The following is a 24,690-nucleotide window of genomic DNA, read 5'->3' on the forward strand; positions in this document are numbered from 1 at the left end:
GATAAACACAATTCTCAAGAGAATAGCTCTCAAGGAATTAACCACTTCATTGCACATCGACATTGCGACTGTTCGTTTCTTCATTCCAGCTTTGGAGCTCATGTTTCCTCCAACTTTGATTGATATAATTAAGTCCAAAAGTTTGGAAACCTAACTCGTAAGCTATGGTCTGCCAAAAACCTTGATATGGTTGAACTCCGTAAGACTTATTAGTTTTTTTATTTATTTTAGAAATATGTTTCTAGGAGAATCCACCACTACTTCCTCCGTCCGCGAATAGGAGCCCCATTTTATTCCGGCATGAATTTTAAGGAATGTTAAAAAAAGTGGGTGGAAGAAAGTTTGTGGAATATAAGGCCCACTTATATCTATTAGTTTTAAATGATATGTGAGTGGAATGAGTTGGCGAAAGGTGAGATCTCTTTACCATTTATAGTAATAATGAACTGGGACTCCTATTCACAGATGGACTAAAATGAAAAAACGGAACTCCTATTCGTGGACAGAGGGAGTACTAATTACTAGTATACAACGGTCCGTTGCTAATTTCTTTTCTTTTTAAATTTGATTTTTTAATAAACAGATAATTACTACTCTTTCCGTCCTTTATAATTTGTCATCATTTGATCCGACACAGATCTTAATAAATATAATAAAAAGTGAGTTGAAAAAGTTAGTGGTATGTGGATCCTGCTTTTATATATTAGTTTTGTAATAAAATGTGAGTGCGAATGAGTTAGTGGAATGTGAGAGGTTCACTACCAAAAATGGTAAAAGTGAAATGTGACAAATTTTTAGGGACGGACGAAAATGGAAATAAATGACAAATTTTCAGGGATGGAAGGAGTACTCTAAGATTAAATATATATACATTTACGTTCGTCGTAGCCTAAGCGAGATGTTTCATTTTCGCATGTGTTTTGGAAAAATAATATTCCCCGCATTCCATAAAATAAGAATATTTTTCATTTTGGGATGTCCAATAAAAATATCTCCTTCTATTTTTGATAACTTCTTTTTCTATAATAAGTGGGCATATTCTCCACTAATAATACAATAATAATTTTTTTTTCTTTTTATCTCTCTCTTACTTTATCAATTGTGCATTAATTCCTATTCCAAATGTCTAACAAATGTCTATATTTTTGTAGGATGGAGGAAGAACTCCCCCCGTCCCATAATAACTTTTCTCTCTAGTTTGTCTCACAAAAGTTATCCATTTCTATTTTTGAAAAAAGTTCTCTCTCGTATGAATATAAAAATTATATTTCTTCTCTTCTATTTACCTCTTAAAATCCCGTTCTATCCTACAAGTGTGACATTTTTTATAGAACAGAAGGAGTAATAGTTAAAATTAAAAAAATATATATAATAAATAATACTCCCTCTGTGCACAAACAATAGATCACTTTGTGCATGACACGAGTTTTAATGTAGAATTGATAAAGTAAGAGAGAATGGAAAAAAAATAAGAGAGAAGTAGTGTTAGTGGAATGTGGGGTAAGAGAGAAGGAGGAAAAAAGTAAGAGAGCCAGAGAAAAAGTAAGAGTGAATCTTTCCATAAATGATTGTGATCTATTTTTTGTGATTAATTTTTTGGGGTAAGAGAGAAGGAGGAAAAAAGTAAGAGAGCCGGAGAAAAAGTAAGAGTGAATCTTTTCATAAATGATTGTGATCTATTTTTTATGGACGGGAGAGTATAAAAAAATGTCTTCTTTGTATTATAATAATAAAAAAGTATTAATTTTATAATAATACGTTAATAAAATAAAATTACTTCAAAAAATAGTAAAAAACGTAGTGGTACAAGTATGATACAGGTGAAATCATAAAAAAGAAAAATTGATTCATTTAACCAGCAGTAATATCTTTATATTATTTTATTTTATTCTCCAAATCCAGTTTACTTCTTAATCGGTGTTAGTTGCTCGTCTCCATTTCTAACAGATGAAATGAAACCAGTCTAGGCTCCCTTTCCTTTCGATTTAGTGTTTAGGGTTTCGCATTCATTCATAAAGTTAACCGCGCATAATGGCTGCCGATGCGGACTCCACTGCGGGGGTTGCGGCGATTCAGGACGTGAACGTATACATCCGATGCTCAAACGGCTCTAAATTTTCGGTGAAAACCACCCTCGATTCGACGGTCGCAGAATTCAAACATGTTTTGGCGCACAATTGCGATGTTCCTGCTGAACAACAGCGCTTGATCTACAAGGGCCGGATCTTGAAAGATGACCAAACCCTAGCTAGTTATGGTATACTAATCCACTTTGAATTCTCTTAGCTTCAGTATTCTTATTTTGCTCGCTCTGATATATTTTTTGGTAGATTAAACAAGTGTTTGGATGATTCAGTTTCTGAGTGAATTCATAAATTGAATGCTGGCATCGTCTGTTGGTAAAAAGGAAATTGTTTTTCTGGTAGAGTAATTAAGGGATGACAAACCACAGTTATTGAGAGAATTATGTGCTTAAAGGAAAATTCGTATATTGGGCAATATAATCAATGGAAACTAATCTGGTACTCCTATTTCGGACTTAGTTGACAGTATTAATTTGCATGTGGAAGTTCGAAAGTGAATTGCGGATAACTAACTCTTTATGTTACGTGTTTTGTGGTGAAGCCTGATCAGAGGCATTTAGATATGGGATACTGTTCTGTTAGCTGAACTTAAACATAAACAACTGGAATACTGTATTGGCATGAGGAGCTCTATCATACCTAAACTTTTTATTAATTATAGCATATGGATATGCTCTGTCGCTTACATCCATATTTGCAGCCAGAACCTGTAGTCTTTTATTTTTCACTGCCTTCTAAGTATGGGTTTGTTTCACTCTCGAATAGGTTTGCAGGCAGATCACACTATTCACATGGTTCGTGGTTCTGCACCAGCTGCTGCATCTTCTCCTGCTCCCGTTCCTACTGGTGCTGGGAACACCAACACTAATGCTGCAACTCAGGGTGGTGGTGTGAATCCCGGGGGTACTGGGGTGGCTGGTACGGGTGCATCCTTGTTTCCAGGGCTTGGCTTAGGTGGACTAGGTGGTACTGGGGGGGCATCTGGATTATTTGGAGCCGGACTTCCAGAATTTGAACAGGTGCAGCAACAACTAACTCAAAATCCTAACATGATGAGGGACATAATGAACATGCCTGCCATTCAGAGTTTGATGAACAACCCTGAGATTATGCGCAGCCTAATTATGAGTAACCCTCAAATGCGTGAGATAATTGATCAGAACCCTGAACTTGCTCACATATTGAATGATCCTAGTGTCCTTCGACAAACATTAGAAGCAGCAAGGAACCCTGAGCTAATGCGTGAAATGATGCGAAACACTGACAGAGCGATGAGCAACATTGAATCGTCTCCTGAGGGATTCAATATGCTCAGGCGCATGTACGAAAATGTGCAAGAACCCTTCCTGAATGCAACAACCATAGGTGGTAATGCTGGATCTGATACTGGATCTAATCCATTTGCAGCACTCCTGGGGAACCAAGGGGGGTTACAAACTAGAGATGGAGCTAATTCAACAAGTGCAACTGAAACAGGAACAGCTGTTCCAAATGTCAATCCACTTCCCAATCCATGGAGCAATACTGGTAAGATAGGACTTATTTTAATTTGTTAAAGGCCTTGGTTGATTATTTGAATGTAGTGTTGTAAGATATGTGTAAAAACTTCATTTTATTTGCAAAAGGATTGAAGCTTCAACTCTACAAGATGGCACTTTATAAGAATCAGAGGGAGTAATTTATTTATGCATTTTATCTGAATCCTTGACTTTTTGACTTCTCTGGTTCTTAGTTTTCTTATTACTCTATTCTATACACATCCTCACAGAAAAAAGCCACATTTGCATTTGATTGATTTAACTTATCATATTTTGTTACCAAGTCCTTCTTTTGCCTATGAATCCTGAATCCTCATATTCTTGTACTAGTACTAGTAAGTATCTGCATATATTAATATGTGAGTTTCTGAACTGTTGGTTTAGGAGGTTCTCAAACAACCAATGCTAACAGACCTAATCTAACTGGTGATACGAGGCCACCCCCAATTACTGGACTGGGAGGACTTGGTCTTCCTGATTTAGAGCGCACAGGCATGAGTGATCCTGCTGCATTTGGTCAGCTGTTGCAAAATCCGGCTGTGTCTCAGATGATGCAGAACTTGCTTTCAAACCCTCAAAACATGGAACAAGTACTACAACAGTTGCATCGCATTGATTGTTATCTTATTCTGGGTATATTTTTTACTGGAATTACAATTTTATTGCAGCTCATGGGTTTGAATCCTCAACTGCGAAGCATGCTTGACACGAACCCTCAATTAAGAGAAATGATGCAAAACCCAGAACTTATTCGACAGTTGACCTCATCTGATATGTTGCAGGTATATCCACATTATTTTTGCACTCAATTTTTCTGATTATTAAAATCAAATATGTTCACTGTTTTATTTATTTTTCACTAATGCATATCATTGAACCATATCTCTCTGATAAGCCAGTTGGTTATATTATGTAAAATATATGCTTAAATTTTTTTTGGCCCATACTGGTTGCACTTGCATAGTGAGCCAATTACAGTTGACTGGTTTGTGACTTTGGATATAAATTCTTGTATTAAGACATATGTATGCTGGCATATGCTCACAAATTTTGGTATCTGATAGTCAAATTATTAAAGTGAAATATGCTTAATTTTTAATTATCTGTCACTAATATATTACTCCCTCCATCCCACTCAAGATGGCCACATTCTTGAGTGGCACGGTATTTTAGGAAGAGTTGTTAGGTGGAATTAAGTAGAGAGGAAAAAAGTAGTTGAATATTTTAATGAGGAGAGAGGAGAGGATGTTATTTCCAAAATTGGAACGTGGTCATCTTGATTGGGACAAACAAAAAAGGAAAGGTGGTCATCTTGAATGGGACGTAGGGAGTATGTAAAATATTTGCTCAAATCATACTGGTTGCATGGTGAGTCAATTATACACTTGTCATGTGGTTGATGTATACTCTTAGATGACCCAATTACATGAAAATGCTATTAACTACTCTGGCTGTGTGTATATTACTAATAAAAAACTAATTATTTTGTAGTGTTGTCACAATTTTCTAAGCAATATACCTGATTGTTTCACCTATAAGTTTTACTCAATTTAAGCTGATAGCTAACCTCTATTTCTCCTTGATGTTTACTGTTTATGGTTGCTAAAGTGCTAGTTCATTGTTCAATTCCAATCCCTATTCTTTGCTTTTGGAAAATTACAACTTTGGATTTGTTGTACTATAAGTTTTGAATATAATCTGCTTAGTAGTATTTCCTTCTTTTAACTGTGATGACACTCTATGCTCTTTTTCCTTATTTTCAGCAAATGATGGCTTTGCAGCAACAACTTACTCGGCTGCGGTCAACCCCGTGAGTCAGTTATAAAAGTTGATGCATAGATTGGTTTTATTTGAGATGTGATCGCATTTCATGTCTTGTCCTTGTAAATTGTTAACATTTCTTGTTCCTGAAAGTGAAGAAAACTTAATCAACTGATTAAAGTTGTCACAGCCAACTGCTGAACATGCCATCCCTAATGTGTTTCATTCTAAGCTTCATTCATTCATATATAAGGCAGTGTTATAACCTATGGAATCCCCTTTTGCAGGGATGGAGACCAGACTAATCAAAATAGAGGTACAAAGCAACCATGTGTCTCTTTATTTATGCAGTACTGCAAAACAATTATGTGATCACATCTATATATCTCCTTGTGGTGCAATTAAGTATTCCAATGCCACAACCTTGATGCAGGAACACAAAATAATATGGGTTTGGACATGCTGATGAATATGTTCGGTGGACTTGGAGCTGGTGGCTTTGCTGTTCCTAATGCCCCTGATGGTTGAGCTCTCTGAACCTTGATCTGATACACCATATATTACCCTGTCCTGTGATAATGCGGAATTTTTTTTTTTTTTTCCTCAGGGCCCCCAGAAGAAGTGTATGCAACTCAGCTATCACAACTACAAGAGATGGGTTTCTTCAACACAGAAGAAAACATCCAAGCACTCCGTGCCACTTCAGGAAATGTGCATGCAGCTGTTGAACGACTTCTAGGAAGCCTGGGGCAATAGTTGGACAGATTGTGTACAACTTTTTGGACGCAAAGGAAAGTGAAGAAAATACTAGAGTTTGGTTACAGGCATATTTAGATGAGCAATGGAGTGTAAGAATAAAATACAACTCACTTTTGTGTTGGGGCTTTTAAGCCTCTGGCCATGGGAATGGGATGGGAGATTTCTACCATCATAGTATATAAATCCATCATAGTATATAAATCTCCCATCATAGTATATATTGATTTGTGCCTGTGTACATACATATTTTAAAAGAATTATATTCGTCCTGACATTTTGTTTGCGTTAGTGTTACTTTCTTTCCCTTAACTCTTCCCTAGCATTGTACAATCACCCAGATAGTTGGGCATTTCATTTGGGTACGAGATTTAAGAAATTGATATGTTAATGGATTATGTAGAGAGTAAAATAAGAGAGGAAATAAATAGAGAGTGAATTATAAGAGATGATAAAGTATTTACCAATAAAATAAATGACTCAGTTATCTTGTGGCAACACGAAAAAGAATACTACTCAACTATCTTGGAATGGAGAGGTACTTCCTTTTCATGTTTCTTTTATTTACAATATTGCAGTTCATGTTTGTACAAGTATTGCGTGGCTTTGGAGCACGAGGGTCCAAATGATATCATTTTGATCTTTACAAATGATTCGGAAGTGGTAGATACGCGTAGGGGTCGGTTCTCGGTCAACTCAAGGTTCTATTTTGGTTAGTGGGTTTAGGGTTTAGGCAGTTCTCGGTTCTAATCGAAAACTGATGGGTTAGAACAGTAGAATAGTTTGTTTAGGGATTAATTTTAATATTTATTGTATTCATTTTAACTGAAGAAACATATTACTCCTTCCATCCACGATTAAGTGTCTCAAGTTTTCTGTTTTGTCCTTCCACGATTAAGTGACTTATTTACTTTTTAGTACTCCTCCAGTCCCACAAAAGATGTCACACATGTGGGTATTCATTTTAACTGAAGAAACATATTACTCCTTCCATCCACGATTAAGTGTCTCAAGTTTCCTGTTTTGTCCTTCCACGATTAAGTGACTTATTTACTTTTTAGTACTCCCCCAGTCCCACAAAGGATGTCACACTTGTGGGACGGCACAAGATTTTAGGATGTTTTGTTTCGTGGGTTAGATGGAAAAAGAAAATACAATATTTATATTATTGTGAGAGAGAACGTTTCCTAAAAATGGAAATATGACATCTTTAGCGGTATACTCGAAAGGAAAATGAGACATCTTTTACGGGACGGAGGGAATACTACTTTTGATAATAAACCTCACATTCAACTAATTCACTTCACTCACATTTTATTATACCTACACTCCACTAATTTTTTCAATCCCCTTTTCGTTACATTCTAAAAATTCATATTGAGTCAACTTAGTACACATTTGTAAACGGAGTATATGCTATGGAACTCTTCATATTTATTTTCTTTTTCTTTTGCCTAGTATTTCAACCTTTCGTCTTGGTAGATTTTAGTAACTTTTGTCCTTTATCTACAGGGATAATAATTACATAGATTATCGAAACGAAAAAAGGATCTAAATAATTTTAATTTGTCTACAATAACAGATAAATCATAAGTTTCATTGTTTGATATGATTTTTATGTAAACCAAGAACTAACCATTATGAATTATATACATTGCAAATATATGAGCGAATTAAAATTTATTTGTAGTTGGAACTTGAGTTTCATAGTCCTGTCAAGTAGCTATTTGAATTTTACTATAGACCATTGAATCATTTTTACTCCCTTCTTCACACTTTAAGTGATACATTTTTCTTTTTGGGGTGTTCCATTTTAATTAACGTATTTCTAAATATAGAAACATCACTTTCTCTATTCTCTCTCTCTCTTACTTTATTCCTTTCATTTTACTCAAAAAACAACACTACATAAAATTTTGTTATGAATTAGAAATGCTCCACTTAGATTGGAACAGAGGGAGTATTTGTTTCATCTCTACCGGAAGACAAAGATATATGATCTGTATAATAAGTACCATTTTTTTTTTATCAAAAGCAGTACATAGGTAAGCTTTCATTTTTTTTCTCCATACTTATATTTTTAATGTCTTGCAATTGATCGATTGGTTCCTTAAGGAACTGAACCAACTTAGGGTGTGATTTCAATTCTGAATTTTGAAAAAAAGCTGGTGTCGGTTAATCGACTAGTCGGTTCGGCCAGGCCTAGTAGAGATGCAAATGCGATTACACAATTTTGATGTATATGAAAATAATAACAATGATGGCCTTTTTTATGGATATTTCAACTTGGAGTAAAAAAGATGAAATAACGAAACAGTGCTTTATAGACTAAGGATGCAACCAAGAATTTATATCGAGTTTGGGGTTAGTCCAACGGGCTATTTGGGCTACAAATTATTAATTCAAATTATCTTATTTTGTTATTAATCGTGAAAGTCTATATATATATATATCTTATAAATAATACTACTATCTATACATCTACACATCTACACATCTAGAGCTAGTTTAGTTTTTTACATGACAAGAGACCGTTTCCTAACATGGTAGTCTTATCTTGCAACCTAGGGCACCAGAAAATTTAGTCAAGTCTGCTACGTTTGTTCCATGAACTGCCATGATCTTGTCGTAATATTGAGGATGCTTCTTCACCCAATCCTTATCACCTGACTCGATAAAATATGCCCCTCTAAGGAATAGGTCTCCTTCTGATATCCATGTCCACTTTTTCCATTGCGATTCGGGAGTTCTCGCTGCTCTATGTGTAACCTGCAACATTTGCATGATTAACAAGATAAGTCCGTCCAATTTGTGCCATAAAATATATGAGTATTCTGGTTCATTTGTTGGTAGTACTTCCTTCGTTCTATAAGAGTATGTACTATTTCCATTTTAGTTTGTCCCACAAGAGTATGCATTTTCTAATTTTGAAAATTCTTTTCTCTCTAATGAAGTGGTACCCATTCTCAGGGGCGGACACAGTAAGGCCCAGGGAGGGGCTCAAGCCCTTCCCAAATTTTTTTTCCCCTGTCATCCTATTGCTAAAATCTTTTGAAATTTAAAAAAAACAGCCTTTAGCCTTTCCTAAATCAAAGTTATTGAAGACTAAATTGCGTGAAATTAATGTTGAGAATGGGCTGAAGTCGCTGAGTTGAATCTATGAATTCAAATTTGCAGACGTGAATTGGGAAATTAATTGCTGTTACAGGTATTCTTAGGAAGAAGATGACCCACTAAATTACTCCTATGGAACGGAGGGAGTATAATTCATACGTGTATAAAGGTTTCTGCAGGTTTAATATTGTAAATATAAATTTTTACTCTTTTTATTTTCTTTACTTTTCTTCTCCTTTTATTTCTTTACAATTCTATTATACTTATATTTATTTTTTATAACTTTTAATATTTATTTTATTGTAAAAATTAAGAACGAAAATATGAAAAACATTTCATGAATTGAACGTTTAGTTTAATTCATATAGGATTCTACAAATGACTAATTTTTATTTGTTACAAACATGTTGGTTTAGAATTTTATCCTAGAATTAGACTTTAAGGTGCTCACATTGAATAATTTGAGGTTTTCTAAGGTAATATTCATTCTTTTACAACTACTTAGGACAACATTTTAAGTTATTAATATTTTGTTTTATATAGTTTTTCATATTTATTACTAAAAGAATACTACTATACGGTTGTCCGTTATTAATTGTCTTATTTTGACTTAATTCGAGTTTTAAGGACTATATTAAAATATGAATAAAAAAATTAGTGGAATATGAGTTACTACCTCCGTCCCCCAAATTTTGACATAGTTTACTATTTCGGTCCGTCCCCCAAATTTTGACAAACTTCACTTTTTACCATTTTTGGTAGTGGACCCCATATTCCACTAACTCATTCCTACTCACATTTTATTATAAAATTAATACTTTTAAAGTAGGACCCACATCCCACAACTTTTTTAACTCACTTTCCATTACATTTCTTAAAACTCATGCCGGGTCAAAGTGTGTAACATCTCGGAATTTAGAACCCTAATTTTAGAGCCCTAGAATTTATTAGTGATGACGTGGAATCGAGAATGCATTTATTGCATGTGATGCTATGGCCGAGTTGAGTCTAGGTTTTGCGTTGAAAGTTTGAAAAGTCAAACTTATTGATTTTATGATGTGGCATGTGATTTATTAAATTATGAGATTTATGTGGTAAATTAATTGTTTAAGGGTGGGTGAGAATATTAGAGAAAATTCCATAAATACTTGTCACCCTAATTCTTGAGATTTTCGACCCCTTGAATTTTTGAAGAAGAAATTCTATTTTTCCGGATTTAATTTAATTCTTGGGATATTTATCCAAATTAAATCCAAGACCCAATTATTCCTTATCTCTAGAGAAAATCGAAAACCCCCTTTTATTTATTAGTGATTTTCGAAAATCACTATATTTGGGAAGGAAAGAATTATTTTATTTTGTTTGACTCCTTACTTGATTTCCTTCCATACCTAGAATTTAATTATTCTACCAAATCTTTCCATACTTCAAGAGATCTTGCCTTACCTTACTCTAGGCAATATTTAAAAATCCATGCCTTATTTGAATAGGCATAGGGACGCCACTTTATACTCCAAGATTGGGAGAATTCTTATTTTTATTTTGTTCCGTGATATTTTATTCTACTCCGTAAAATATACCAAAACAAAGCCTTGGCTATTTTGGGAGCCTAATTTTCGAAAGTCATGAGATTTTGCCCTAGGATCTATTTTTGTTAATTCTTCTTCCCTACTTCACAATATTATTTTATTTATTGCGTAGAATAAAATCTTACCAAATATTCTATTCTAATTACCTAAAGATCTTGTTGAGCACTATAAATAAGAGAAGACCCCAACCCTGGACCCCAAATTTTCGTCCCCCACCATTCCTCACTCTCTCAAATTTTCTTCTTCCACACACCAATATGTTGTCATCCTTTGAGAAGAATTTAGAGTTTGAACGCCAAGATTCTTGAAGAACCAAGTCTCTACTTTGTTTCTACCGATTGTTTTTCTCTAAAAAGGTATTTTGTTTATGAGTTCTTCTTATTCTTCTTCTACTTCTTCTTTTTCTTCTTTCTAACCGATTAATCGGTCTTCTTGAACCCTCATGCATCTTGGTTGAGTGAAAGTGGGATAAAAGGGATGTGGGAATATGTTCATGTGTGTGTGTGTGGCGCGTGTGTGTGCGCGACGTGTGTGTGTGTGCGACGTGTGTGTGTGTGTAGTGTTGTGTAGTGTGTGTTTGATGGCTAAATAATCTTGTGTGATAAGCATGATCTTGATTAATTAGTGTGTGTGTGTGTGCGACGTGTGTGTGTGTGTGTAGTGTTGTGTAGTGTGTGTTTGATGGCTAAATAATATTGTGTGATAAGCATGATCTTGATTAATTAGTAATGATAAGATAAATCGATGGGAAGAGGGAAAAGTAATGAGACATGCATGAGTAAGAGTAGTATTGAACCTAATTTGAGATATGTGCCTATGTGATTAAAAGGTGAACCTTTGGTTGCGAAGCCGGATAACGGAAAAGCGAAACTACTTGAAAACTAAGCAATCGAGGTGGGCTTTACTCTTAAAACTCTCTCTTTTATTTTGTCAAACGTATGAATTGGTGTTATAAGGGTGGTTTAACTGTTATGCCATGCCTATGTTTGTTTTTAATGTGATATTGGATATGCTTATACGAATTCGGGTCTGAGTATGGGCCGCAAGCCCTACCAGGCTGTGTACACGATGGGATCGGGAGCCGTCCTTGCTAGTCGGCCGGTCTCGTGGGCGAAAAGTGTGGCCACACTTTCGTCGCACCATAGAATGTTTGTGATTGTTATTTTGTTGAGGAAAATGGGGAGTTATTTTGACTGGCCAGTCTATGAAAATATATTTTGTGATACTCGTGATATTTCTCTTATAACTGCTTAAAACTCGAGTTCACTTGGTAAGGGTGGATAACTTATAAAATGTTTTGGCAATGAGCTCACTGAGTATTTCAAAATACTCAGCCCTGCATGTGTTTTCCTTATGTGCAGGTTGAACGATGGCGAGTGGTGGCGGGTGTTGAGCTTGTTAATTAATTAAGATGGTGGTTATGAACTTCAAGCATAGTTGTGTCTTCATACATAGCTATTCTTTCTCTTGGTCGTCTTCCGCTGAATTTTGATACACTTTAGAATTTTTTTTTGGAATATTGGCATCTTGCCTTCGGTTTGAGACCTTAGCCTTTTCTTGTGATTTCGTCTTGGATATTACATCATACTCTTCAGATGTTTTGATCGTTATTTATGATACCTTCCTTCTTCTTTTAAACTTCTAGGTTAAGTTATTGTTTTAAATACTCTGATAGTTCTTTCAAATCTTTTGGTCAATACTCTTTAAATGAAACCCTAGCCTATGTTTACTTCTTTGAAGTCTGTTTGGGTAGCAGCCACCGCATTTATTGTACCCTAGGAGGGCGGGCTGTTACAAAGTGTGTCAAAATTTGGGGGACGGAGGTAGTATAATTTTGTATATTACTATAATAAATCGTGATTGAGACGCGTTAGTGGAATGTGAAATCCACTTATTGAAATAAAAGAGTAAATGGGACTATTACGCACGAACATATGAGAAAAGGAAATAAGAGACAATTATTCGCGGACGAAAGAGTATATTGTTTGAATTTTTCAAAATTAGAAAGTTCATACTCTTTAGGGACGGATGAAAAAGGAAATAGTTCATACTCTTTTGGAACGAAGAGAGTATCATTTTCTTAAATCCCGTGTCTAAAAGAAATCCATCACTTGTATTGATTAAAATGTGAAAATAAACAACAATTATAAAATAAGTATAATAATGGTAAAATTAGACAATTAAAGAAAATATTATTTGTATAACGGTGTAGTATAATTTATATATTAATATATTAGTACAATATGATTTTGTATAATAATAATTATTTTAATAGATGTAGTACAATTTCTATAAATAAAATTATTATTTGAATATATTTTGATAGATGAGAATAAAAAAATAATGAGTAATATGATTTGTATATAGCAAAATAATTGTTTGCATAATAGTTATTCTCTTAATGTGTATAATAGTAATTATTAGTTAGCATATACATAAATTTATACACATGAACGAATCAATAATGATAAAGAAATAATGAACTAATAACGTTTGTTGTTAAATTATAATAATAGAAGATAGATAACTAATATAGACAAAGAATGATGGAGATCTATCATGTAGTTATAAATAATGACTTTTATCCCACATTGAAAGAAAGAGCAAAACATCCAAGAATGTGTTGCTATAAAAGAGAGTCATCCAATAAACTCTCTTTTAACTTAAAGACCCATGTCCACATTAAGTGTTGATAAAAATAAAATCTTCTAACTTTAAGTATGACCAATAAGTAAAAATTGATTTGAAAAATCAAATTCCTAACTTTTTTTTTGGAAAAAAACAAATTGTCGGTTTCGAACTGAAACCAACAAAAAGACTGGCGATTTGAACCATTGCCGGAATCGGCGGTTTCGGGATGTGAACCGGAATTGTCAAATTCCATACCGGGCCGGTTCAAGTTCATTCTTTTTATGAACCATGAACCGCCGGTTCTAAACCGAGACCGACGGTTTTTGAACCGTGAATTTGTCTAGGTTAAGGATTGGTGAAGGAGCTAAGTTGGCTGATTGAGAAAAGTATCAATGCTTAGTAGGAAAACTGATCTACCTTGCAGTCAGAAAGGTAACTCAGTTCATGCATCGACCTCAAGAAGACCATATGAATGCAAGCCTATGACTTGTGCGATATTTGAAAGGCACTATAGGATATGGGATATTTTATGGAGAAGAAAGAACAATTGGAGATTGATGGTTACATTGATGTTGATTGGGCTAGCAATCCAAACGACCAGAAATATATAGCTAGATACTTCACCTTTGTAGAGGTAATTTTAGTTACATGTAGAAGCTATAAGTAGAAAGTGGTAGCACTGTCGAGTGTTGAGACTGAGTATCATGGAACTGAGAGTGGAATAAATGAGATCCTATGGCTACAAAGGTTGATCACTGAAATTAAATCCCACATGCACAGAGTAGTTGGCTATATTGTGATAATAAGACAACAATCAGTATTTATTAGAACTCGATAATCTAGCATGACGAAACTAGAGATGCCCAAGCTTTACGATTCGAGCGGTTAACCACGAAACCGTAACCGGCGGTTATGGTTCCAAACCGAAACCATGAGATTTAAACGGAACCGAAATCGTCACTTTTTGAACCATGGGCTGGTTCAGGCTCTAGAATTCCCAAACCAAAACCGCGCCGGAAACGCCTGTTCTGGGCGGTTCCAAACCGAACCGCGAAAAACCACCGAAAAACCATGAAACCGAGCCGGAACCGTATTTTTTCCAGAAAACCGCTAGATCAAAACCGAAACCGACGGTTTTAGAACCGAAACCGTGATCGCGAAACATCCTCGCGGAACGGTTTCGGTTTGACAGTTTCCAAAACTAGAACCAGCGGTTCCGAACCATAACCGCCGGTTCCGGAACTGTGGGCATCTCCAGATGGAACTAAACATGTAGAGGTTAATTGACACTTCATCAATGAAAGCTTGATGGGGGATTTATTGGACTTCCATTTGTTCGATCCGAGTAGTAACTGACTCAACTTATTTTACCACAAGTTATACCCGTAATTGTATGAGATCAGTGTAGCAAATAGCAAGCAAGAGTATCGTATCCCATAGAGACTAATTGTGTCAACTTAACTACCACGAACTAAGTTTGACTAATATATAGACAATCAAAAGGAATTTTTGTTCTAATTCAACTACTAATGTAATAATGAAAAATTAAACAAATAAATAAGATAATAAAAGATAATGTGGTGAATTGTAGAACTCGAGGATCTGATGCCCAATTTCAAGCTCTTATCTAATCAATTTGTATTACTTTTTAGTGTCCCTAGAGTAATTAAGTAGATCACAATAATAGATTAAACCCTCTCAAGAGGTGAGAAACCTGTAGATTAGGTGATAGGATTGAAGTCTCATTCTAACCCTTAACACCTAACTCCCATAAGCATGAAAGATCAAATACCTCACTCATAACCCTAACTCTCCCGAGTTCTATTGAACTAAGGTGTGAATTATTCTTATTTCCATATTAATTATTTCATATCCCGATTAATCTAATTAATCATACACATTCAAGTGGTGATCAAGCAATTGAAAGGAATACACCCAAGAATAATCAAACAACTACACGAGCAAGGTAAGAGCAAAATCGTCTGAATAAAAACTATGAAATTAGTGTATCATCACCAAGAATTCCACAAAAAAAGTTTAGCTACTCATGTTCTTCATAAAAACCAAGTTTAATACAAAGTATTCAGTGAAATACATAAAGAAAGCAACAAGATACTCATGTGGAAACAAATCTATGGAGTTAAAACTTCAATCTTCTGATTGGAAGTCTTCAATCTTCGATCTCTCTCTCTCTAAGTGTTCTTGGGGTGTGTTTGAAGTGTAGGAGGGTTTAGGTGGAGAATGGAATGAACCCTTGATGTTTTTCTCTTTTTTTCGATTAAAAAATCACGTTTCTAGCATAAAAAATCAGGCCCGCCAAATTTGACCCTTCCGGATAAACAATGGGGTTGGAAATGACTTGTCTAGATGAACCTTTATGTTTTTCTCACGCTTTGTGGAAGTGACCCGTCCGGGTGGATGTTACGGGGCCAAAATGACCCGCCCGGGTGGGATTTTCTTGACAGTGCAGTGCTCGTATAATGGCCATAACTTCCTCTACCGGACTCCAATTGAGGCGTTCAAGGTATCCGCGTGAATCTCTTTCAGAGGCGAAGAAAATGATATGCATTAGGGGCTGATTGGACTTCAGAATCACCATAAATTTATTTTTTTATCTTTTTTCTATCACATTTCAACAAACATGGCAAAATACCAAAATATTCAAATGTAGCCATAGTCATGTCAAATAAAGAAAATATAATCAAAATCATCAAAGTCTACTCTATAAAAGCAAGCAAAATCCAAGTATGTCAGTAACTAGCGTACATATTAACTACTACATAAAACAACAAATTTACCATGGAAAATGTTACAAATTGATATGTAGGGTCTTGTTAGGTTGAGATTATTTAGCTAAATTGAGAAATGTGATGCAATATGGGCCACTAATCCACAAGATTAACAAAATGTCAATAGATACAACATTATGTCAACACGGGGGTATAATTGTAATTTTATTAATAAAAAAGCGTATAACATAAAATTGTATTTCAAACAAATTTCTAAAACCCTCTCTAAAACTCTACTGAAAAATCTTCAAATCTTCATACAATTCTTACAATTCGAACACCTTCAAAATCTGCAAAATCTCGCTGATCTTCAAAATTCAAACCGTACACATTCAAACACAGTTTTCTACAATGACGATCGAAGAGCAAAATCGAAAAGAATCGGCTGAAACACCGATTGTAGTTGAATTGGCTGAAAGCGATCGAAGAGAATCGGCATTCCAAATCGGCGGTGGTTGAAGCGACTTCTTCAGGTTAAGAAATTGGTTCAAATTTTAAGTATATTGCTTCGATTTTGGTGTATTAAAACACATCTAGATTTCATTTTTTATGAATTCGATTCCTGCTGAAATTTTTTGCTGATTAGCGATGGTAGAATCGGAAGAGAACAAACATTATCTTCCAGTTAAGGATTTGTTTAAATTTTTAAGATTATTGACATTTTATATACTAGCTATTGATATAGCTATAATAATATACTGTTGATAGTAGTGTATGCTTGTTTGAATAGGTGTTGACATAATTATATTGACATAGTGTATGCTTGTTTGAATGACTGTTAGGATGGCTGTAGAAAACATACAAATGTATGGCTGTAGTAGTATGTCAACAACTATTGACATAGTGTATGCTTGTTTCAATGGTTGTTAGGATGGCTGTAGAAAACATATGTATGGTTGTAGTAGTATGTCAATAGCTATTGACATATTGTAAGCTTGTTTAAATAGTTGTTGACATAGTCATATTTATGTAAATAGAGTATGCTTACCATAAACTTTATAAGATAATCAACATGGTATGTCAACATTATAAACTTTAACTATTAACATAATAATAAGATAATTGTGGTTGCTATATATGGGATATACGTGTTAATTGACAGAGTATACTTCATACCTGAACTTCTGTTACTTGTGCTTGCTATATCTATTGACATAACTATAATAATATACTGTTGACATAGTGTATGCTTGTTTGAATAGGTGTTGATATAATTATATTGACATAGTGTATGTTTGTTTGAATGGCTGTTAGGATGGCTGTAGAAAACATACAAATGTATGGTTGTAGTAGTATGTCAACAACTATTGACATAGTGTATGCTTGTTTCAATGGCTGTTAGGATGACTGTAGAAAACATATATATGGTTGTAGAAGTATGTCAATAGCTATTGACATATTGTAAGCTTGTTTAAATAGTTGTTGACATAGTCATATTTATGTAAATTGAGTATGCTTGCCATAAACTTTATAAGATATACGACATGGTATGTCAATATTATAAACTTTAACTATTGACATAATAGTAATAAGATAATTGTTCTTACTATTATGGGATATACCTGTTAATGACCATACTAAATACCTGAAATTCTGTTAATTGTGCTTGGTATATCTACTGACATAATTTTAGTAATATACATGCACTTGCTGTCAAAGTACACTTGTTATTGTCATGATATTTGTATAATTGATATAGATTGATTATGTTTGATTTTAAACCAGAAAACAGAAAAACATCCAAGCGAAAAAGGAGTACCTCAGTATCTCAGAAAGAGTTAATTATTATTAAGAAAAAGCAAAAGAAAAGTGTAAAGGATGGAAAACAGATTGTTATTGCCGAAAGTTTATCTCAAAGGCTTCTAGTGAAAAGAAGTCGATGTATTTTGTTGATGCAATAAGCAAACTGAATGAGGAACAGATTAATTCTGTGAAGGAGTTGGGTTTCGAGAGTGTCCTACATTTCAAAGTTGATTACATTCCTAGTAGATTAGCATTATCATTATTAAATATTAAAAAATTTTGAAGAAAATAAGTGCAAGATAAAGCTTAATAATGGGAAAAAAAAATTCATATCACTGAAGAGGATGTGGAGCTTGTATACGGATTTCCAAGAGGTGACATTACTTACTCCAGAGATAAGTGTAAAAGTAATGCAGCTTTGATGAGGAAGATAGTACAACAATGTGGTACGAAAACAGGAAGTGTGAACCATAACGCTGTTGAAAATGTTATGTTGAAAGATCTTCAAGGAGGAAGACAGTTCAAGAGAATGTTCTTGGTATTACTAGAATCAACATGTGGAATGGTAAAATCTAAGATTGGAGAGATAATTGATGATCTGGATAACGTGAGAAATGTCAATTGGTGTTCGTATATAATATCTGTGCTCAAATTTGCAAAGCAAAATTGGTCGATCACAGAGAAGAATGCCTTTGCTGGACGACTTCCTTTCCTTATGGTATGTTTTACATTTTGCATTACATATTATTAACATGATTACATTAGGTTGTATGTGTAGTTGATATAGCTTGTACCATAGTTGACATAAGTTGTATTAGTTATTTAAGTGGCTTGTGTATTGAGTTGACACTACACACTAGTAATTGACATGCATTTTTTAACATATGCAACTCTACTACTTAGACAGAGTTACACAAGACAAGCGTCCTGTTCCTTGGACATTTCCATTGATGAAAGGATGGAAAAGTGAGCATCTTCAGGCTAGAGAAGATAGAGAGATCAGTGCAGGAGTTTTTGGTTTAGGACATATAAAGAAGAGATACATTCGTAATGAGGAGCAGCTGCAAGGGAATGAAGAACAAAGTGTTGATGTTGATGACAGTGGAGTTGGGTCTTCTTCTTAGAACCTACTCCCATCAGATATGGTGACAAATGTAGTAAAATACATCAAGCAGATAAATGATGGCAGGACCAATCTTGTTAGAGTCCTCAAATAAGCTTCTTCACAGATCAAGAATAATGATTTATTCGGATTTGTTTGTGATATTGCTAGAAGCGCAATTGGAAGCCAAAAATCTCCGGTTGTATCTGTGAGTGACACTTTCCTGCATTTGTCCCAGTCATTTCATATAGATAACAATGTTGTTGTTGATAACTGGAAAGCAATGTTTGACTCAATACGAAATGCTGAAAAAGAAAACGAAACACTTGAAGAGTTGAATGAATTTCCAACTTTCAGATTGGGAGATTTCTTTGATAAAGTAAGCACATAATCAACCTATATTGAGATTAATACATCATTTCGTTAATATATGTTTCTCTTAGTTGACAATGGATTACTCCTACAGTTTAGAAAGTAACATTGTTGAACTAATTTTTGAACAGGCTGTAGAACAAAGAAATACAGAAAATTTACCTACCTCACCAGTTGGTAATCCTGAAGGCTGTTGAAGAAGACGAACAAAGTAAGGAGAACATGATGTGTAATGGTGATAACGAATCAAACTCTCCTATCTCGACAGCCATACTAGGATCTCCACGGACATCATCCCCATCTCTCCAACAACAAGAAGTCAATGCTTCAGAGCATGACAACACACTGCCATCACCAACAACTGAATCTCCTGGACATGTCAACACTCAAGCATCACTTTTAGGATCTGAGAACAAGGAAAGTGAGTTGGAAGTTCAAGCAGAAGTTGAAGCTGACAGGGCATCACCAACGACTGAATCTCCTGGACATGTCAATACTCAAGCATCACTTATAGGATCTGAGAACAGAGGAAGTGAGTTGGAAATGCAAGCAGAATTTGAAGCTGATAGGGCATCACCAACAACTGAATCTCCTGGACATGTCAATATTCAAGCATCACTTATAGGATTTGAGAACAGGGGAAGTGATTTGGAAATTCAAGCAGAAGTTGAAGTTGATATAGAGTTAAGAACACAAAATGTCTTGCACATATTATCAAAAGCATGCAGTGACTGTGAAATCAGCAACAATGAAGAAGCAATCAAGACAACAAACACCATTGTTGATATCATAAATGAACAAGTACAGTTTATAATGATTATATTAAACTCTAGAAGTTTTGTATATAATTTTATATAAGTTATTGACATTGTGGATATCGTAGTTGACATAGATAAATATATAATTGACATGGTATAGCATGGAGTTTCAATATTAATTACAAAATTGTACTTATGGAGTTTCAGGAAGACATGGAGGATGCAGCTGCATGCTCAATTGTTGAGTATATGATGCGAGAGCGAATTGAAACACTGGATGACACACCTCCCGAATGGAACATACAAAAACAAGGACATAAAGGGAAAGAGAAGATGCACGAGGAAAAAGAAAAAACTCCTGAAAACACAGAGAGAAGAATGACTGTGTACCAGGTAAAATAACTAAAATTAACCTTATTATTTTTAAAAAAAATGACTGCATTGTTGTTGACATTGCTTGTAATAGTTGTTAAAATGGCATGTATGTGTAGTTGTGAAAGCATGTATAGTAGTTGACATAACTTGTATGTGCACGATATGTATCGTAGTTGACATAATTATATTAGTTATTGACATGGTTAGTATAATATAGTTGACATGATTTGTAATTGCAAGTAACATTAAATTCACTATTCACTGACAATAGAACCCGAACCCTGTTCCGATCATTGAGATTCCACTGGCTGAAGCTAGAGAGAGACGGACTCGTGCTGAAATGCGTCCTAGTCCGGTGCTACGCTCAACATTTGAAATACGAGCTGTGAATATGAAAACAACATGAAAGAGATATGTACTACTACATAGTAGAAACTGAAGGAACAAATGAGTATGTATAATTTAATTCTTTTAATAATCTATACAATAATTTTATATTTCTATGCAGTTGACATAATTTATGAATGATGTTTAAATGTTGTCTGCACGCTTTCATTTCAGTGATACATGTGTCTACACTAATGGCTTTGTTTGGGCAAGCAAAGGAGTGTTTTCATCTCTGAAACCACATACAGAAATCAGAATAGGTGTAATTGATGTATGAGCAGTATACCTGAACTCCAGAGAAAAGGAAAGGGCAGAAACATCTCCTCCATGCCTGTTTCTAACAACATCCCCATGCGTGAGTAATCTAAATTTATAAGAAAACTACTTTGAATGACAGATTTCACTAACAAAAAATGTTAAATGCAGTATTTGAATATAACAAATCGGGAGCCTCATTGGAATCCATTACAATCCAAGAACAACTTTATGTCACGAATGATCAAGAGACTGGAAGAATACAAGACTTCGATTAGAGAAAAATTGATTTGGTAAGATATTTATTTTTGTACAAAGATCTCACAATGTCACCAACATAAATTTGGACAGGTATTGTCAAATTCTTTTGTCTAATTTTATATCCCATGTATTATAGGTCTTCTTCCCACGTTTTAAAAGTGGCTATTACTACCTTGTTGTATTTTGGATGAAGATCAACAAAATTGAGAAAACAGATAGTGTCAAACCACCTAAAGACAAGGATCCATTGGAAAAGTATAGCCTTGATGTTGGAATACTGGTATGCTTTTTCAATATAATTGACATTATGTTTACATTCTGTTGACATAATTTATGCATCTTGTTGAAATGCTTTGTATACACAGTTTAATTTAGTTTTTTTTTATATATTTGCAGAAAGATATGTTTGAGGCATACTTCAAAGAGAAGAACATATCAGAGCTATCAGAAAATATAAAGAAGTCTTCATACAAAGTTGTTCCTTTAGATTGGGCAACAAGCACCAATAAAGAAGACAGTGGTATATATTTGATGAGACATATGGAAACTTACTTTGGCAGAAAGGGAATGGAATGGAATGTCGGCTTTTCTCCACGTGGCTTAAGGATTCTACAGATACTCAGAGGAAGATATTGCGAAGCAATGCTTACATTAGAGAGCAACAAGAAGTGTATGGATATGATACGCGATGCTAACGTCTGGATGAATGCAAACAAGCAAAGATTGTCTGCGTTACAGAACAAGTACAAGGAATTGTTTAGCCGTAGAAGCAATAAGTAAACAACTGTTTTATTCTGATTTGAACAAAGAGTGGTTTGAATATTTGATGTTATCATATTTTTTAGATGGATATGTAAAACAATTATCTCAACTGATTTTTAAACCATGCAGTCTATAATAATATGTCAACAACTTGAATTAAATGTCAACAGCTAAAAAAAATCCTTTTAAATAAAAAAATATACAACTGTTTTTCCTTATTTTTTAATTTGACACAAGTTCTAGCATCATTATCATACAATAAATGTCAATAGCTTGCATACCAAAACTCATCAAATTATAGCAAAAAACTCAACAGTTTGACGATAGCCTGATTATCAAATGTCAATAACTTATAAAAAAATGTTAACAACTCGTTAATAGCCTTCATAGAAAATGTCAACAACTCAAAAAAAACACTTATAATTAAAACAAACAATTTTTTTTTTTCGCCTAATGGACACATGTTCATGAATTATGGTCATAAAATACATGTCAACAGCCAGCAAATCAAATGTCAAAAAAAAATAACAAAGTGTCAATAAAGTGTAAGAAATGTCAACAACTAAATAATTCTCATATCAATAGGAAAAATATCAAATGGCGGAAAAAAATGGCAGTTCAAATTTTTTATAAAACTTCCTTCCTTAAAAGCAAAGTTAAGTCCTTAACTTCTTATTATTGTTTGTCGGAAAAGAAATTCATTTCAAAATACACTCTCAAAAGCAGAGTTATAATCATTTTCTCTTCCAACTACTCTCTAAAAAATCTTCAATTATAAAGAATTCAAAAATCAACTCTTTTTCATTTCCTAACCCTTCATCTACAAATCAAAAGGCGATTTCATCTTCTAGACAAATCAATTTTCTAGGTTTCTGAAACAATTATAAGTTTAAGCAATGACAACCGAACAACAAAATACCATGGAATCGAATGAACCGTCGACCGTCGCTGGAAAAACGGCGTCTGATTCGGAGGTCAACACCGAATAAAAAAAAACTACTGAACCGACTAATTCAGGTTAAAGATTTCATTTGTTTTTTAATTGTATGGCTTCAATTTTAATTTTTTAAAACAAAGTTTGATTATTCAAAAATTTTATTTTTAGGTTTTCATAATTTAGTTATCTGATGAGTACGACTTCTGTTTTTGGGTTAATTAGCAATGGAAGTCGATGAAGAATCAAAAGCGAGACTCAAGGCGGGAAATAAAGAAACAGAAGAAGAATTTTCTTCGAGTTAAGTACCATTTATTTAAATTTTTATGATTATTAACATTAGAGGATATCTATTGACATAGTGATGTTGACACTTTATACCATAGCTGTTGACATAGTGTATGCTTGTTTGAATAGTTGTTGACATAGTCATATTTATGTAAACAGGGTTTGCTTGACCTTTTTATATGTATGGCTGTTAGGATGTCTAAATTATATGTGTACTTGCCCTTATTATATAATTGTTCACATCGTGTATGGTTGCCCTTGTCATATGTATGGTTGTTAGGATGTCTCTGGGCTGAACATATATGTTGACATAGTTTATGCTTGATTGAATAGTTCTTGACATAGTCATATTTATGTCAACAGGGTTTGCTTGCCCTTGTTATATGTATGGCTGTTAGGATGTCTGAATTATATGTGTACTTGCCTTTGTCATATAACTGTTGACATCGGGTATGGTTGCCCTTGTCATATGTATGGCTGTTAGGATGTGTCTGGGCTGAACATAAATGTTGACTTAGTGTATGCTTGATTGAAAAGTTGTTGACATAGTCATATTTATGTCAACAGAGTTTGCTTGCCCTTGTTATATGTATGGTTGTTAGGATGTCTGAATTATATGTGTACTTGCCCTTTTCATATAACTGTTGACATCGTGTATGGATGCCCTTGTCATATGTATGGCTGTTAGGATGTCTCTGGGTTGAACATAAATGTTGACTTAGCGTATGCTTGATTGACAAGTTGTTGACCTAGTCATAGCTTGCCCTTGTTATATGTATGGCTGTTAGGATGTCTGAATTATATGGCTGTTGACATTATTGTTATGCTTGATTTTAAACCAGAAAAGAGAAAGATAGATTTAATTGCCTCTGAGACAAGAACCAAAAGAACAAATGACCCGAAGCAGTTAATTGCTTCTGAGTTGATTGCTTTCTAAGAGAAGAAGCAAACGAAGAAATGACCCAGAACAGTTGATTGCTTCTGAGATAAGAAGCAAAAGACGCAACGACAAGCAAACAGAGGGTAAAGAAGAGACAGAAGGAAATAGTAACTTAAGTATACGGCTTCTAGTGAAAAGGAAGCCGATGTATTTTGTTGATGCAATGAGCAGACTGAATAAGGTACATATTAATTCTGTGAAGGAGATGGGTTTGGAGAGCGTCCTCCATTTCAAAATTGATTGCATTCCCA

The 24,690-nt window shown here is 34.3% G+C and overlaps 1 protein-coding gene across 2 annotated transcripts; it reads left to right on the forward strand.

Moving 5' to 3' along the window:
- The first annotated feature begins 1,912 nt into the window (after positions 1–1,912).
- On the forward strand, positions 1,913–6,416 carry LOC125195857 (ubiquitin domain-containing protein DSK2b-like). Of its 2 annotated transcripts, XM_048094114.1 has the most exons (8): positions 1,916–2,257; positions 2,850–3,611; positions 4,007–4,212; positions 4,291–4,404; positions 5,386–5,432; positions 5,671–5,699; positions 5,817–5,906; positions 5,991–6,416. In XM_048094114.1, the coding sequence occupies exons 1-8, from the start codon at positions 2,032–2,034 to the stop codon at positions 6,137–6,139; spliced, it is 1,623 nt and encodes a 540-aa protein (XP_047950071.1). In that variant the 5' UTR covers positions 1,916–2,031; the 3' UTR covers positions 6,140–6,416. The 2 variants fall into 2 exon arrangements, 1 of the variants encoding a protein (XP_047950071.1); XR_007171792.1 differs by lacking the exon at positions 5,386–5,432 and having other exon boundaries at positions 1,913–2,257; positions 5,991–6,042.
- The last annotated feature ends 18,274 nt before the right edge of the window (positions 6,417–24,690 follow it).

This window comes from Salvia hispanica, chromosome 6 (genome assembly GCF_023119035.1).
Source record: "Salvia hispanica cultivar TCC Black 2014 chromosome 6, UniMelb_Shisp_WGS_1.0, whole genome shotgun sequence".
In the NCBI taxonomy this organism is placed as follows: domain Eukaryota; kingdom Viridiplantae; phylum Streptophyta; class Magnoliopsida; order Lamiales; family Lamiaceae; genus Salvia; species Salvia hispanica.